At 39.1% G+C, this 15,002-nt stretch overlaps 1 protein-coding gene across 6 annotated transcripts in view; it reads left to right on the forward strand.

The window, feature by feature from the left end:
- LOC108712967 (AP-3 complex subunit beta-2) overlaps positions 1 to 15,002 on the forward strand; it is a 43,917-nt gene that overhangs the window by 1,714 nt on the left and 27,201 nt on the right. For 4 of the 6 annotated variants that reach the window (XM_041588343.1, XM_041588345.1, XM_018255544.2 and 1 more), the window contains exons 2-4: positions 11,636 to 11,711; positions 11,826 to 11,900; positions 12,389 to 12,484. In XM_041588343.1, coding sequence (XP_041444277.1) covers positions 11,636 to 11,711; positions 11,826 to 11,900; positions 12,389 to 12,484 — 247 coding nt within the window. Of the gene's footprint in view, positions 1 to 885; positions 1,025 to 5,647; positions 6,905 to 11,635; positions 11,712 to 11,825; positions 11,901 to 12,388; positions 12,485 to 15,002 lie in introns of those variants that run through there. The other 2 variants (XM_041588346.1, XM_041588344.1) reach the window with 2 other exon arrangements.

Raw genomic sequence — 15,002 nt, forward strand, 5'->3', positions numbered from 1 at the left:
TGGGATCATGTGTAGGGTATTATAACAACTCTATTTTCTTTATTAAGGTTCTCTGGGCTTGTGTAATGTAATGTATTTGCTGCAACATATAAGTCCATTGAAATTTAACTTATCGCCGTATGCAAATTAGCCAGCGCTAGCGCAACTTCACTTGCCGAATTAACACTAGCAAAACTTCACCATCGTTCGGCTACCTGGAAGCAGCTTCGCATTTTAGTGAATTAACATTGTCCTGGCGAATTTTCGCCTGGCAAAGTGTGCCGATGTGAGCAAATTTCCGTAGGTTAGTGAATTAGCCCCTAATGCTCTTGCTCTGCAATTGGCATTGTTCAAGTCTTTCTGATGCACCCTTCTTGCCAGTTTTGGTTAATTAGTAGCCTACTTGCATTCTCCGACTTATGTGTGGAATCTGCCTTTTTCCTGACCCACCACAAACTCCTAAATTAACTCTTTTCCTGTTTTACATGGTTTTCTTTTATGATTAGACTTCCCCCTAGGTACTTTTTTTTCAAAACCTAAGTACTAAATCCACAGAGCCTATAGTACTTAGAATCTCACACTTGTTTATATTGGAAAAAAAGCTGAGGAATACTACTGGTAATAAATAAACACAAATAGAACCTGAAAAAGGTAGTAAATACTTAATGTTCTGTGCTCCAGAATGGGGGAGGGAAGGGCCCACCCCACCCAGACCAGGGCTCACCATGGGGATGGCCCAGTCCAAAATTGCTTACCAAAGTAGCCTGCCAAACCATTCACACAAAAAGTGATATGTCTAGCATGGCACTGCAGGGGTTAAACACCCAAATGGGGGTTGAGCTCAAGCATCTCAAACCTCCTCCTTCCCTGATGTCACCATCCACTGTTCCTCTGCCTCCCAGTCGCTGTCCGCATGCACAGTGCTGGGCCAGAGAGCCATGTCTGCCAGCCCGGGGTACAGTGATGAGAAGGGAGGGAGCCTTGGGGAACCGGAATATGGGCAGGACTCAGCCAGTGGGGGCATCTTTAGCTCAGACTACAGAAGGTACAGTGTGTGTCTGTGTCTATTTGTATAATCTGTGCCTGACTAGCAGCTCCAGCCTCTGGCTGATAGAGTGGCATCTCTATCAGTTACAGATTGAAGGGAGTGACAGATGCAGGCAGTATGGGATCAGGTTATGGTCAAAATTGCTTACTACAAAGATGAGGGTAATTGCAAGGTATCTGTGTAGGGTTCACATCTATGCGTTTCCCTACAAAAAGGTTATATACTTTAGAAGCAGGCACTAGTTTTCAATACAATTTGCTAGATAACATGATACTTACTAATTCACTCTATTTAAAATACTTTATAGTGGTAGCTTTCACAAATTCAGATTTAGGGCTAATACTATGTGGGCAACTTTGTGTTCTGTTTATTGCATTATTCTCCATTTCCTCGTGCTGTTTAAAGCTCAAATGAAACGGTTGTTTTTCAGTGATGTATCTTTAACTCGTATGTGTAATATCACAAGTGGTGGAAAACACCAATTCTAATTAAAATAGGAAGCAAAAGGTTTATTTAAAGCACTAATTATTGAACCAATGTTGGGATACTGCCCATTTAAAGCTGTTTATAGCACTCACTGAGAATCTCACACTTTTTCCTTTTTGGAGAAATAAGAATACTGCTGAGAACATTCCTGGATTTATTGTACCACAAAATTGTGGGTCCCTCCATGAAATTGTTGTCACCTGTGATTTTGTGTGCACATTAAATTGCCGTTTACCTTTCCTCCTGTTCCCCCAGGCCCCAATAGTCTGCTTCCTCTATAAGTATTTCACTGGAACTATGATGAACATACAGTATATGATGGGGATGGAAGGATAGGTGGATATTTATGCAAACTATACAGTATGTAGCACATTTTTATGCAGCAGTGATGCCCAATAGTATTTTCCAATAATGTGATTATAATGAGGATTTTGGTACCCAATGGGACCCATAGTGCGTATCACTTATCATGCATTATCAGTCCTTTCAGCCCACTCTCTGCAAATCGATGACAGCTTTAGTGTTGCCATGCAAATTTGTTAGACAAAGTTTACATTTCCCCATCAGGCACAAGGGCAACTATAGAGGCCCTGGACTGTCCAACTGCTGGGGGGCCCAGAAGATATAAGTGGTTCAGAGGAACATTGATAACCAATATTTGTAGCGAGACCTAGTTACTTCATGTTATGCCACTTCTGTAAAGTCACCAAAATCTCTTCCTTCATTCTCAGTGGTAAGATGATGCTTTCCAAGATTGTTGTAAATTGTATACTGAAATCATAATTTCTTTACACAAATTGTATACTGAAATTATGATTTCAGTATACAATTTACAACAATCTTGGAAAGCATCATCTTACCACTGAGAATGAAGGAAGAGATTTTGGTGACTTTACAGAAGTGGCATAACATGAAGTAACTAGGCCTGATAAACTCTGTTTGAAGGTCCTTAACAGCAAGAATATTAGTGTGTAGTCAGTCACACTTTTTTGGTTTTTGGAGACTGCATATTGCTGCTGCCCCATGGAAGGCTATTGTATAGTATCTTCTTGAAGTCCTACGGTTTGCATAATTATTGGGCATATGTTTATCCAATTTGTCCACATAAACTCCCTATTAACTCATACATCATTGTACTACAGGTTTGGGGGGGGGTTTCTGAACAAATGACGCACAAATTATTTTTTGTCCCATTCAAGAAACTGGCATCCCTTCTTTTATTTGTAATAAACAAACTCAAAGGGGTTTGTGATGAAAATATTTTTTGCATAATGTTTTGCAACAGCTGGGAAAGGGATGGGTTATATGCCAGAAATCAAATGATATACCTTGCAGGAACCAAACGTGGAGTAGCCTCAGTTTCTCTGTGTAGCTCAAGATGCTATATGTTTGTTTTACAAATAAAAAATAAATAGGCAAAATGTATGTTCAGCACAAGATGTATTCATCATACTCATGTGGAAAAGTAGGTATAATGCCCCTTTAAAGTTGAGTTGATGCTTTTCCCATGCACAGGTAGGTGGCAGTGTTCTTTTGGCATGCTTGTGCCCACTGAGATCTCTGGATTGGACATAGTTTAAGATACATGATTACTGTTGTGTGCACAACACATTCTGTTCAGTCTCTGTTTGTGGAACAAGAGACAGTGTGCATTTCTTTACAAACCTTTAAATAATTAGCACTGCAAGTCTGACTGGGGTACAGTAATGGGGAGTTGTGTTTCTTTCAATCTTTTTATGTGTATTTAAAACAATACAATTATGTATACAGTATATTTATTAACTTAATCAAGTTAGCAAAGATCTGTGGTAATTAACATCACATTGTAGTTTGTTTGCTGAAAAATGCAATAGAATACAATAGAAATACCTTATTCAATGATTTTACAATGTAGATGGGCAAGGGTAAGGCAGTGATAATAAGGAAAGTGAGACTAAGAAATGCTGAGTAAATCCCTCTTTACAAAGGGTTAGGCATAAGTGCAGTTCCACAAAATTGGGCCTTAAGGATTCCATGCAGTATGTTCTTGTGACTAGCCCTTCTGAAACTCTGATCCAGCTCGGAAATCTAGAAGTATGTGAAAAGTGCAGTACTGTCAGGTGTAGGGAAGCCCTGTACTTTGTACCTGCTATAGGCAACAGGTAAATGTCTTGAGCCCCCCAGCACACCCAGCTTGCCATTCTGAAGAACATACAAATTAAGGGTGTTCCAGAGGACACTGTTCCACTCAGTTTGCACCAATCTTTTGTCCCTTGCATATTTCACCATTTTATAGATAGGCTCAGGCTGTATTTTTTGGAAATGCCTGCTAATTCAGTCCATGTTTCTGAGAGTGTACATCCTGAACTATGCAGGTTTGTAGAGCACACTCAAATGAGTACACGTGGATGAGAAGGTGAATTTACAGTCTGATGACAGACACGCCAGTGCTACAGACTGATCCAGTACTAATGTTTACATAAGGCGGGGGCTTTACAGCTGGCCAGGTGGAGGACAGGTGTGGCAGACAAGTGTGGAAACCATTAGCATAAAGTAAGCAAATTTTACCCTAAAATTCAGCAGGAGAAAATAAAATGGTAAAATAAATACTTTTATATATCTATGCCCTCAGAGTAAAAAATATTCCTAGGACATTTTCTGTGTTTAGCTTTACTGCCCACAGGAGGGCCTCCTTTGTAAATATAGTGTCCTATGCCCTAGTTTACTTTTAACTCTTGAGTGGACAATATAAAAAAAATGCCCCTATTCCTTATTCCCTGCCCCATGGATGGGGGGGATGAAATTATTCAGATACTTCCATCCCTTATTAATAGGGCCAACCTTTTCTTGGTGTTTGAGCCCTTAAGTCAATCATTTTTAAAAATACATTACCCCTGCCTCCATAAATCCTAAATTAGCAGCAGGCTCAGATTGACAATCTATAAATACTGGAAAATGAGAACTAAATCCAGGTTTCATGTCCTCCAAACCTATAAATAAATTAGGTTAGTTTACCTGTCCATTTATTAGTCAACCAAAAGCCCCCACCATAGAGTGCTATTAAAGATAAAATAGAAAGTAGTGATTGTTTCCCCATAAACCTGGGTGAGCTAATTTGTCAAAACTCTAGCCTTCACCCATGAATCTAATAATCCTGTAGGAATGAATAGAAAGTTGGTGAGTTTTTTCTGTGGTAATCTCACATTTTTCTCAGATTTTTGATAAATCTGTCCCTTAGATTCAGGGGTACAACATACTACAGGGCTCATTTGCCAACGCAAGTGCAATGTGCTCAGTGCACAAAGTAGTCAAAGTGGGTGTGAATTGTGTCATTTCATATGTGCTAGAAATTTGTATTGGCTTTTGATTCATTAGGTGCAAGTCAGTTGTGTGTGTGTAGCTACAACATGGAAATAGTCGAGGCCTGGAAGTGACATCTAACATTGTCTCAAGCTAGGTATAGAGATTGGGGATAGCAAGTGGTTTACAACGGGGACAGTGGCAGCATGGGGGTCGAGTTAAGTTACGGCAGCAGGAGGACTTGGCAGACTGGGTGGTGGGTCCTCAGATTCAGTGGGAGACTGTCACTAGCTTTTGTCTGACATAATGTTCGTACGATTGCTGTCAGGGGCAGAACATTGGCTGATCTGTTCTTTTCTAATATATTTCATGTGAATGGTTAGTGGCAGGTTGCATCTTTGCATCTATGACCAGCTTAAGGTGTGGGGTATTGGAGTGAGAGGAGAGACAGCAGTTTTTGCAGATTTGGTGTGTGTAAGAATATGTGTTTGTGATAATGTGTGTAGCAGGAGGATGGGAACAAAGGGTGTTGTATGCATTCTGGAAACAGATATATATATATATATATCATGGATGCATAATTGGAGGCCAGAATTGTTCTTTGAATACAAGGGGAAAAAAAAGAATAAATTGTGAATATAGTGTAGGATTGGAGAATCAGATTAGGTGCTAGTACGGGGAGTGATGAGGGCTGCTCTGTGTGTTAATAAGAGACTGTTTATTAAGTGTTATTGAAGAAAAAGGTGTGCATGGGGAAACAAGGGGCTTACATATTGGAATTCAGCTGGGCTGCTAGTGTTAGGGAATGAGAATGACAGCTCTGTTTGTATCACAGCATCTGCGCTGAGTCATGTTCAGAGAGATGTGTGTATGTGGGAGTGGTGTGAGAAACTGGAGGAGGAGAGAGACCTGCAAACGTGGCTGGAAGAGGGGTGAGCCAACAAACCGGGTTGAAGGAAGACGAAAAGGAAAGACAATGAGACTGGGAGAAAATAAAAAGGAAAAGGAGAGAAAACAAGAGGCAGTGAAAGAAGGGAGAAAATATGAAAGGCCAAAAGGGAGTGAATTAAGAAAGTAAATGGGTAGGAGGGGATGGATGATAGCAGAATAAGTGGAGAGACTGAGGAGAGGCTACACGTGACAGAAGTAGGGATAAAAGGAAAAGGTTTGGGAGTGTTTGAGAGAAAAGGATAGTGAAGCACAGTAGAGAATGAAGAGCTAGAGGAGGGGGTAAGGTGACGAGGAGGTTGTGTGCAGAGGAGGAGTGTGCAACTTGAGCCTCACTATAAAGGTGAGTGTTCCATGCAGCTGCTGTGTAACATAGAGAAGGACATGTGACTGAGACAGACCCTCAGCTTTACAGCTCACTCACCTTCTGCCCTGTATTAGGAAAAAAGGAAACCTAACTTGGCTATGAAACCCACTGTTTATACAAAGTTGGCAGTTTAATACCAAGAATTCCATGATCCAACCCCTGTAAATGCTGAAAATATTTAGGACGTATTACCTGGCCTCTGTGGATTTTCTCACAATTAGACATGACATCACACCCTGGAATTGCCAATAGATGATATACTGGGAACTGCAGCACAAGACCTGACTGTAAGCACACTGAGTGTCTCTAGGCTCTGCAATTGACATTTTTCTGCCCATTCTATACACAGCACAGTCAGGATTTGCTGGATATCTACCTTGCATCAATCCTTTGGATTTGTTTTTGGTCACACTGGGCAGTATTGCCACACCCTGGCACTGTTAGGTTGATCATTACACTTCACTACAGGTGTCTACCTGGAAAAGGCATTACCACTGCCATTGGCCCTGGTCACACAACGCCTGTTCCTGTATACACCAAGTATTTTTCATTTTCCATTGGCACTCATCACTGCAAATGAATTCAATGCAAAAGCTACTGCAACTGCCGGTGACGGCAGTGAATATGGTAAAGAATCACAGAGCAGAGGAGGCCAAGAGTCCTGTTCTGAGCCCAGATGCTGGGCCCCAGACATTCTACAATGCACTACAGGTGGATGAGCTGAGGTTGCTCAAATCACCCGACCAAGAGTCTACCCTAGAGAACAGTGGAAAAAGCACCCAGTGTCAGCCAGTACGGTATGAAATGATCACTCTGAGTATATATAAGAAAACTATGAGATAAGGATGACAACCAAAGTATTAAGAGACATAGATTCTCACCAATTCCTGTCATTGTTTTTTCTAGTACTGCAGGATAGCATATAACATTTGGTGAAAATGTACTGAATGTCTGTATAGTGCATGTGATATTGTTACAATACTATAATGCCCTGTATATAATATCGTCACCATAATTGTAATGCATTAAATACAATTCATGGCAGCTCTACTGTAAGTGTGTAGCAATATTAAGTAAAGGGGGAATTGTAAAATCATTTGTGTTACATGTGGAGATAGTCATTTTGGATTGCTCATCTATGCAGGTGTATAGACAGATTAAATTGGTTTATTTACTTTTATAAATTAGAATGAATATTACATAGTACATATAAAGTTTTGGTTTGTTATTGTGATGATTCTAAGTTGGGAAGTTGTATCTGTTCCATTCTCTGATTGGCTATAGATATTTTGCTTAAACTTCTTCTAGTTCTTTTTTATGTCTGACCCATGCATGGTCTTCTTTCATACATATGCACTTTTCTTGCTCTGATCATGTGTGGCTGGGCTGTATAGGGAAAGAGGTGGAAAGTAAACAGAGGTGACGACAATAAACAAAGCCTTCCACATCTATCAGAAAAGCAAAGGTCTGGCAAACATTACTGAATAGTATATTGTCAGATGGTCATCTAATTCTGCAAAGGGCTGGGAGTAATTATATACATTATGGTAAAGTTGGTGATTTTGGGCTTGTTTACTGGAGTACAATGAACCTTCTTACACAGAATTAAACATGACTCTAAGGCCCTCTCTGCCAGATAATGAAGGGCACTGTTTCAGAAAATTAGTACTCAAGCACAGATAGTTTGTACCTGTAGTTGTTCATGGGAAAGGCAGCCTTTAATAGCAGTTGTTTGGTTCTGTAGCAGCAAGCATGGTAGTGAAGTCAGAAACTATGCAAAGACTGTCTGTATGTACATTTAAGGGCCAGATATGGCAGTTCAACTGATTTTTAAAAATATCACCCAGCCTACATATAAACCTAAAATATTAGTATTTTGTATTAGTATTTTTAATAATCAGTCTACTGCATGGAAGAAGTTTGACATCACTGGTCTTTGCAATGAAGTCATAAACGAGGCAGTCATCATCAATTAGTCAGCAATGCTATGTATTAGGTTATGACGTTATAAACAGTATTTTTCTATACTTTGTACATTGTACCGCTTATCACAATGTACTGTTTGGTGTTATTTAATTGCTTGTCTTTTGACGTATAGCTTAGTATTACACTGCCTCCAACTTTGGTTCTCTTTTTGTTTTGATTGCTCTCCCTCCTCCTTAACACTCCGTCTGTTCCTTTTTTATTGTTTTAATTCCATCATGTGCACTGAATAAACAGGTTGAAAACATTTTTGTCATGGCTATACAGAAGTGTACATTTAGTTTTAGGGATATACAACCTATTATACTCTTGGGGAACACAAGCCGAAGAGTTGGCGTGGTTACCATCTGAGGCCTATCATCTCCTTTCATCCTTGTGCAATCAGATACCAGTAATAAATATTTCACAGGCAAGTGTCAAGTTATGTAGTGTCCATGGAAAGGTAGCACATGCAATGCCTGGAATCATTGAATAGTGATAGCAGGGAAAAGAAAATGTCACAATTAGGCAGTTAACTGCAATTATACACTGTTTAAACATGGGTTCTGTCTTCTGCTTATTTTCTTGAATAGAATTATTGTGCAAAAGTATCTTATTGTGCTGTTAGAATGTTCATTCGCTGCATGCTTTCATAGTTACATAGTTCATTTGGGTTGGCGAAGACAATAATCAGTCAAATGTAACCCAAATTATCCCCAGTCATAAAACAACCTCAATACAGCAGAGCAAATTGCCACCATTGACTTCTTAAAATGGTGGTTCACCTTTACGTTACCTTTTAGTATGTTATACTATGATTAATTCTAAGCAACTTTTCTATTGGTCTTAATTTTTTCTTTTTTTTTATAGTTTTTTTAATTATTTGCCTTCTTCTTCGGACCCTTTGCAGCTTTCAAATGGGGGTCACTGACCCTATCTAAAAAGCAAATGCTCTGTAAGTCTACAAATGTATTGTTATTGCTACTTTAATTACTCATCTTTCTATTCAGGCCCTCACCTATTCATATTCCAGTCTCTTATTCAAATCAATGCATGGTTGCTAGGGTAATTTGGACCCTAGAAACTGCTGAAATTGCAAACTGGAGAGCTGCTGAATAAAAAGCTAAATAACTCAAAAACAAATTATAATAAATCAAAACCAATTGCAAATTGTCTCAGAATATCACTTTCTACATCATACTAAAAAGTTATTTTAAAGGTGAACAATCCCTTTAAGACCAGAGTTTGAATGATGACAACATAATGAAAAATAAATGAAATTCAAAATGTATTAGTTCTACCAGGCAAATATTAAAATAATACCTAACCCTTACAATAAAAGCAGAGATAACAGAGGGGCCCTTAGTTTAATATATTGACCTAGTCCTAGAACAATCCATACATGATTCCTATTTTGTATAAAGGAATGTGGCAAGTGATTTCACTTGAAATCACTAGCCACATTCAGTAGTAGAGATGCCACCCCTCCATTATATTGTGTCCGATGGCTGTGTAATCTGAGGAAGTGAAACCAGAAGGGCAGTAAAGTCGAGGAATGTGAAATTACCTCTTGGTGTAGTTCTTGTAAGCATTGTAGTCTCCATGTGCTATGGGTTCAGATAAGTAGCACTGACCATGCACATATAATTCTGTGAGTGGGATTGTAGCATGCTGTTAAACTCCAAACATATAACTGTTTATATAGTGAATAAAGTACCCCCTCTTGTAAAATATAAGGATATTATAAGTTACTGAGGAGTTTCATGACCATATAAAAACACGAGGCCGAAGGCCGAGTGTTTTTATACAGGTCATGGAACTCCGAGGTAACTTCTAATATCCTCATATTTTGCAACTGGGGGTACTTTATTTATTATAATACACACGTTTTAGGGAGTCATGTGACAGAAATGACATCAGAACTCACCGTTTATAACTGATGACATCAGAACTCACCGTTTATAAGGATATAATTTACAAGATATTCATGGCTTTTGTGTATTATATCTACATATTATCACCTTACTGACTTGTTTACCCCCACAGCCCTGACATTTTGTCTTCCACTTCACCTGAGTATGAGAAAAGCATTTATGACCACTGAGTGTTCACATTACCAATTAAAAACGTGATGCCACTTATCATACTGCGGTGTCCAGCAATGTAGAAGTGATTTTGTGTGCATTTAGCATTTATTGGTGTTATTGTTGCCATGGGTCGCTGCATCTGGGCATCCTTTGTGCCTTTTATTATATATGGGGGTTGTTATCACATAGAGAAGAAGTTCTGGGACATTGTACTGTACTGAACATTATCCAGATAAATGTATCATATGTGCTGGGCGAATAAATTCGCCAGGTGTGAATTTGTGGTGAATTTCCGTATTTCGCCGCTGGCAAGTAAATTTGTGAAACTGCTGCAAAAATTCACCGGAGAAAAATTGGCGAATAGTCACATGCATAAACATGTTGTGTGTCAAAATTGTTCGGACGCCCATTGACTTTAATGCATTTGGCCAAAATAATTTTGATGCCCATCACTAATGCATACATGTGTAGCAGTGTAACACTGAACATTACATCAATTCCATGGTGATTGAGAAAACTCCTTTATAGGGGAAGGGAATGCTTTTTAAAATCATATCTGGAGTGCTGTAATTTGATCAGGTTGATTTTGTTATGCACCACAACAAAGTTCATTGCCATTTAACCCATTAAAGATTTCTTATAAATAAACCAAAAATCTGACAAAACATGATTATAGCAAAAGTTGCTGTGGTGTTTAATACTGTTTTTAAAAAATATATCTCTTAGCAACATATTTATGATGCTTCAAGAGCTGGGTTTGGGGTAATTGTTGTCTTTTAACTTGCTCATGTTTTCTTGTATCAATTGCTTTTTTTCCCCATGTGCGGAATTTGTTTTTCACAATTGTAGTTTTTATTTTACTATTAAAAGCCCTATTCCTGAAACACTAGAACTCATTTGTATCTCTCTTATAGCAATTATCTCAACCCCAGTGCTCAAAGAACCATTCATTTTCCCCGTGTTCCCCGTGTTATAAAATAGTTTTTTTCCCCCAAAGAGCAAATGAATATTCAATAATTCAAATTTTCTGTAAACCTTTTTTCTTATTAATATCTACATTGAAATTGCTAATCCTAAATCCATAATTTAGATGCAGATTTATCACAATGTGAAATTAGAGCTCACCACAGAAAAATCCACCTGCTTTCTATTCATTCCTATGGAATTTTTAAAAGCATATTTATCACATGGTGAACTCTAATTTTCACCCAGTGATAAATACTCTTCCAAAACTCCCATATAAATTAATGAAAAGTGAGTGACTTTTTCTGCGGTGAGCTCTAATTTCACATTATGATAAATCTGCCCCTTAATTGTATGTACAATGGTTGTATTCAAGTTGATTCAGCACCACGGACAGGGAAGCTTTTACTGTAATCAGCAAATTGCAGTACATCGCAACATAACTGGCATTGTTTGCAGTACAATCGAACATACCTCTGTGGTCTACCATTCATGTTATTTTCTTCTTATTTTCAGACATGATGACCTAAAAGAAATGCTGGACAGTAATAAAGATTCGTTAAAGCTAGAAGCCATGAAGAGGATTGTAGCTGTAAGTGTAAAGTTACCTCTCTGTTTCACCAGTGCCCTTTACTCTCTGAAATAGGGTTGCTGTCCTTAATGTGTGTGTGCTCTGGACTCATGAAACAATCTCTATTGATTGCAGATGATTGCAAGAGGGAAAAACACATCCGATCTTTTCCCAGCAGTTGTGAAGAATGTGGCATGTAAGAACATTGAGGTAAGGAGAAAACGAGAAGGTACCATAAGACCTTTAGCAAATATACAGGTTTCTGGGAGCTTAAATTTTAGAGGTTTGTAGGGGGATAAGTATGAAAACACAAAAGAGAGATAATTGGTCGATACACATTTTATGTCTTCGTATTTTATTGGCAGTTTAGTCTCTGTAAGTGCCAAGCCACCATACCACCATCAAGGTAAACCTCATATGGTGGGCCAAACCATTAAACTCATTGGCTTTGTATCACTTACTCTGTAAAGAGCTGTGGGGGACAATGGCACTACAGAAATAATGGACCAACAGAACCTCAAAAAGAGGACAGGGCTTCTCAAGGGATTACTGCAGCCTACTAAAGCTCTCTCATTTGTGTGGAATAAAAAAACAGAAAATTATATTCACCTTGTATTTTGACTGTTAGATAGAGAATGGTACCTATTATAACAACAATGATTTTTGCTGTAGTTTTAAAATATGTTCTCTTTTTTTAGGTTAAAAAGTTAGTATATGTTTATTTGGTTCGATATGCTGAGGAGCAACAGGACCTAGCGCTTCTCTCAATCTCCACCTTTCAGCGTGGGTTAAAGGTAAGAGGTCTCACCTTATTATATATGACTAGAGATGTCGCGAACTGTTCGCCGGCGAACTTGTTCGCGCGAACATCGGGTGTTCGCGCTCGCCGGAAGTTCGCGAACGTCGCGCGACGTTCGCCATTTTGGGTTCGCCATTGTTGGCGCTTTTTTTTGCCCTCTCACCCCAGACCAGCAGGTACATGGCAGCCAATCAGGAAGCTCTCCCCTGGACCACTCCCCTTCCCTATAAAAACCGAAGCCCTGCAGCGTTTTTTCACTCTGCCTGTGTGTGCTGAAGAGATAGTGTAGGGAGAGAGCTGCTGCCTGTTAGTGATTTCAGGGACAGTTGAAAGTTTGCTGGCTAGTAATCGTTTTGATACTGCTCTGTTATTGGAGGGACAGAAGTCTGCAGGGGTTTGAGGGACATTTTAGCTTAGGTAGCTTTGCTGGCTAGTAATCTACCTTCTACTGCAGTGCTCTGTATGTAGCTGCAGTGGGCAGCTGTCCTGCTTCTGATCTCATCTGCTGACTGCTGCAATAACAGTAGTCCTTGTAAGGACTGCTTTTATTTATTTTTTTGTTGTTTTACTACTACTACTACTACTACTATAAGAGCCCAGTGCTATTAGTCTAGCAGTGTTGGGGAGTGGGACTGGTGTGCTAATCTGCTGCTCCTAGTAGTTCAGCAGCACCAACTTTAATTTTTTTTTTTAATATTCATTTTTTTTTATTTTACTTTTTTTATTTTACTACCGCTGTAGTAGTGTATAAGTTGACCTTTTAGGCATTATTTGCCCTGTAGGCATTATTTGCACAGTGTTTTCTTCAACCCGCCATCTAGCTGTGTGACCTTGTTCACATTCTGTCTAAATATCCATAATATTACCGTCTCCAGAAAAAACACCGGAGTGACTTTTTTCAAGCAGCCATAATATATTTTACGTAATCCGTATCCACCGCTGTAGTAGTGTATACGTTGACCTTGTAGGCATTATTTGCACACTGTTTTCTTCAACCCGCCATCTAGCTGTGTGACCTTGTTCACATTCTGTCTAAATATCCATAATATTACCGTCTCCAGAAAAAACACCGGAGTGACTTTTTTCAAGCAGCCATAATATATTTTACGTAATCCGTATCCACCGCTGTAGTAGTGTATACGTTGACCTTGTAGGCATTATTTGCACAGTGTTTTCTTCAACCCGCCATCTAGCTGTGTGACCTTGTTCACATTCTGTCTAAATATCCATAATATTACCGTCTCCAGAAAAAACACCGGAGTGACTTTTTTCAAGCAGCCATAATATATTTTACGTAATCCGTATCCACCGCTGTAGTAGTGTATACGTTGACCTTGTAGGCATTATTTGCACACTGTTTTCTTCAACCCGCCATCTAGCTGTGTGACCTTGTTCACATTCTGTCTAAATATCCATAATATTACCGTCTCCAGAAAAAACACCGGAGTGACTTTTTTCAAGCAGCCATAATATATTTTACGTAATCCGTATCCACCGCTGTAGTAGTGTATACGTTGACCTTGTAGGCATTATTTGCACACTGTTTTCTTCAACCCGCCATCTAGCTGTGTGACCTTGTTCACATTCTGTCTAAATATCCATAATATTACCGTCTCCAGAAAAAACACCGGAGTGACTTTTTTCAAGCAGCCATAATATATTTTACGTAATCCGTATCCACCGCTGTAGTAGTGTATACGTTGACCTTGTAGGCATTATTTGCACAGTGTTTTCTTCAACCCGCCATCTAGCTGTGTGACCTTGTTCACATTCTGTCTAAATATCCATAATATTACCGTCTCCAGAAAAACACCGGAGTGACTTTTTTCAAGCAGCCATAATATATTTTACGTAATCCGTATCCACCGCTGTAGTAGTGTATACGTTGACCTTGTAGGCATTATTTGCACACTGTTTTCTTCAACCCGCCATCTAGCTGTGTGACCTTGTTCACATTCTGTCTAAATATCCATAATATTACCGTCTCCAGAAAAAACACCGGAGTGACTTTTTTCAAGCAGCCATAATATATTTTACGTAATCCGTATCCACCGCTGTAGTAGTGTATACGTTGACCTTGTAGGCATTATTTGCACACTGTTTTCTTCAACCCGCCATCTAGCTGTGTGACCTTGTTCACATTCTGTCTAAATATCCATAATATTACCGTCTCCAGAAAAAACACCGGAGTGACTTTTTTCAAGCAGCCATAATATATTTTACGTAATCCGTATCCACCGCTGTAGTAGTGTATACGTTGACCTTGTAGGCATTATTTGCACACTGTTTTCTTCAACCCGCCATCTAGCTGTGTGACCTTGTTCACATTCTGTCTAAATATCCATAATATTACCGTCTCCAGAAAAAACACCGGAGTGACTTTTTTCAAGCAGCCATAATATATTTTACGTAATCCGTATCCACCGCTGTAGTAGTGTATACGTTGACCTTGTAGGCATTATTTGCACACTGTTTTCTTCAACCCGCCATCTAGCTGTGTGACCTTGTTCACA

The sequence above is a fragment of the Xenopus laevis genome, chromosome 3S (genome assembly GCF_017654675.1).
Source record: "Xenopus laevis strain J_2021 chromosome 3S, Xenopus_laevis_v10.1, whole genome shotgun sequence".
NCBI classification, from domain to species: domain Eukaryota; kingdom Metazoa; phylum Chordata; class Amphibia; order Anura; family Pipidae; genus Xenopus; species Xenopus laevis.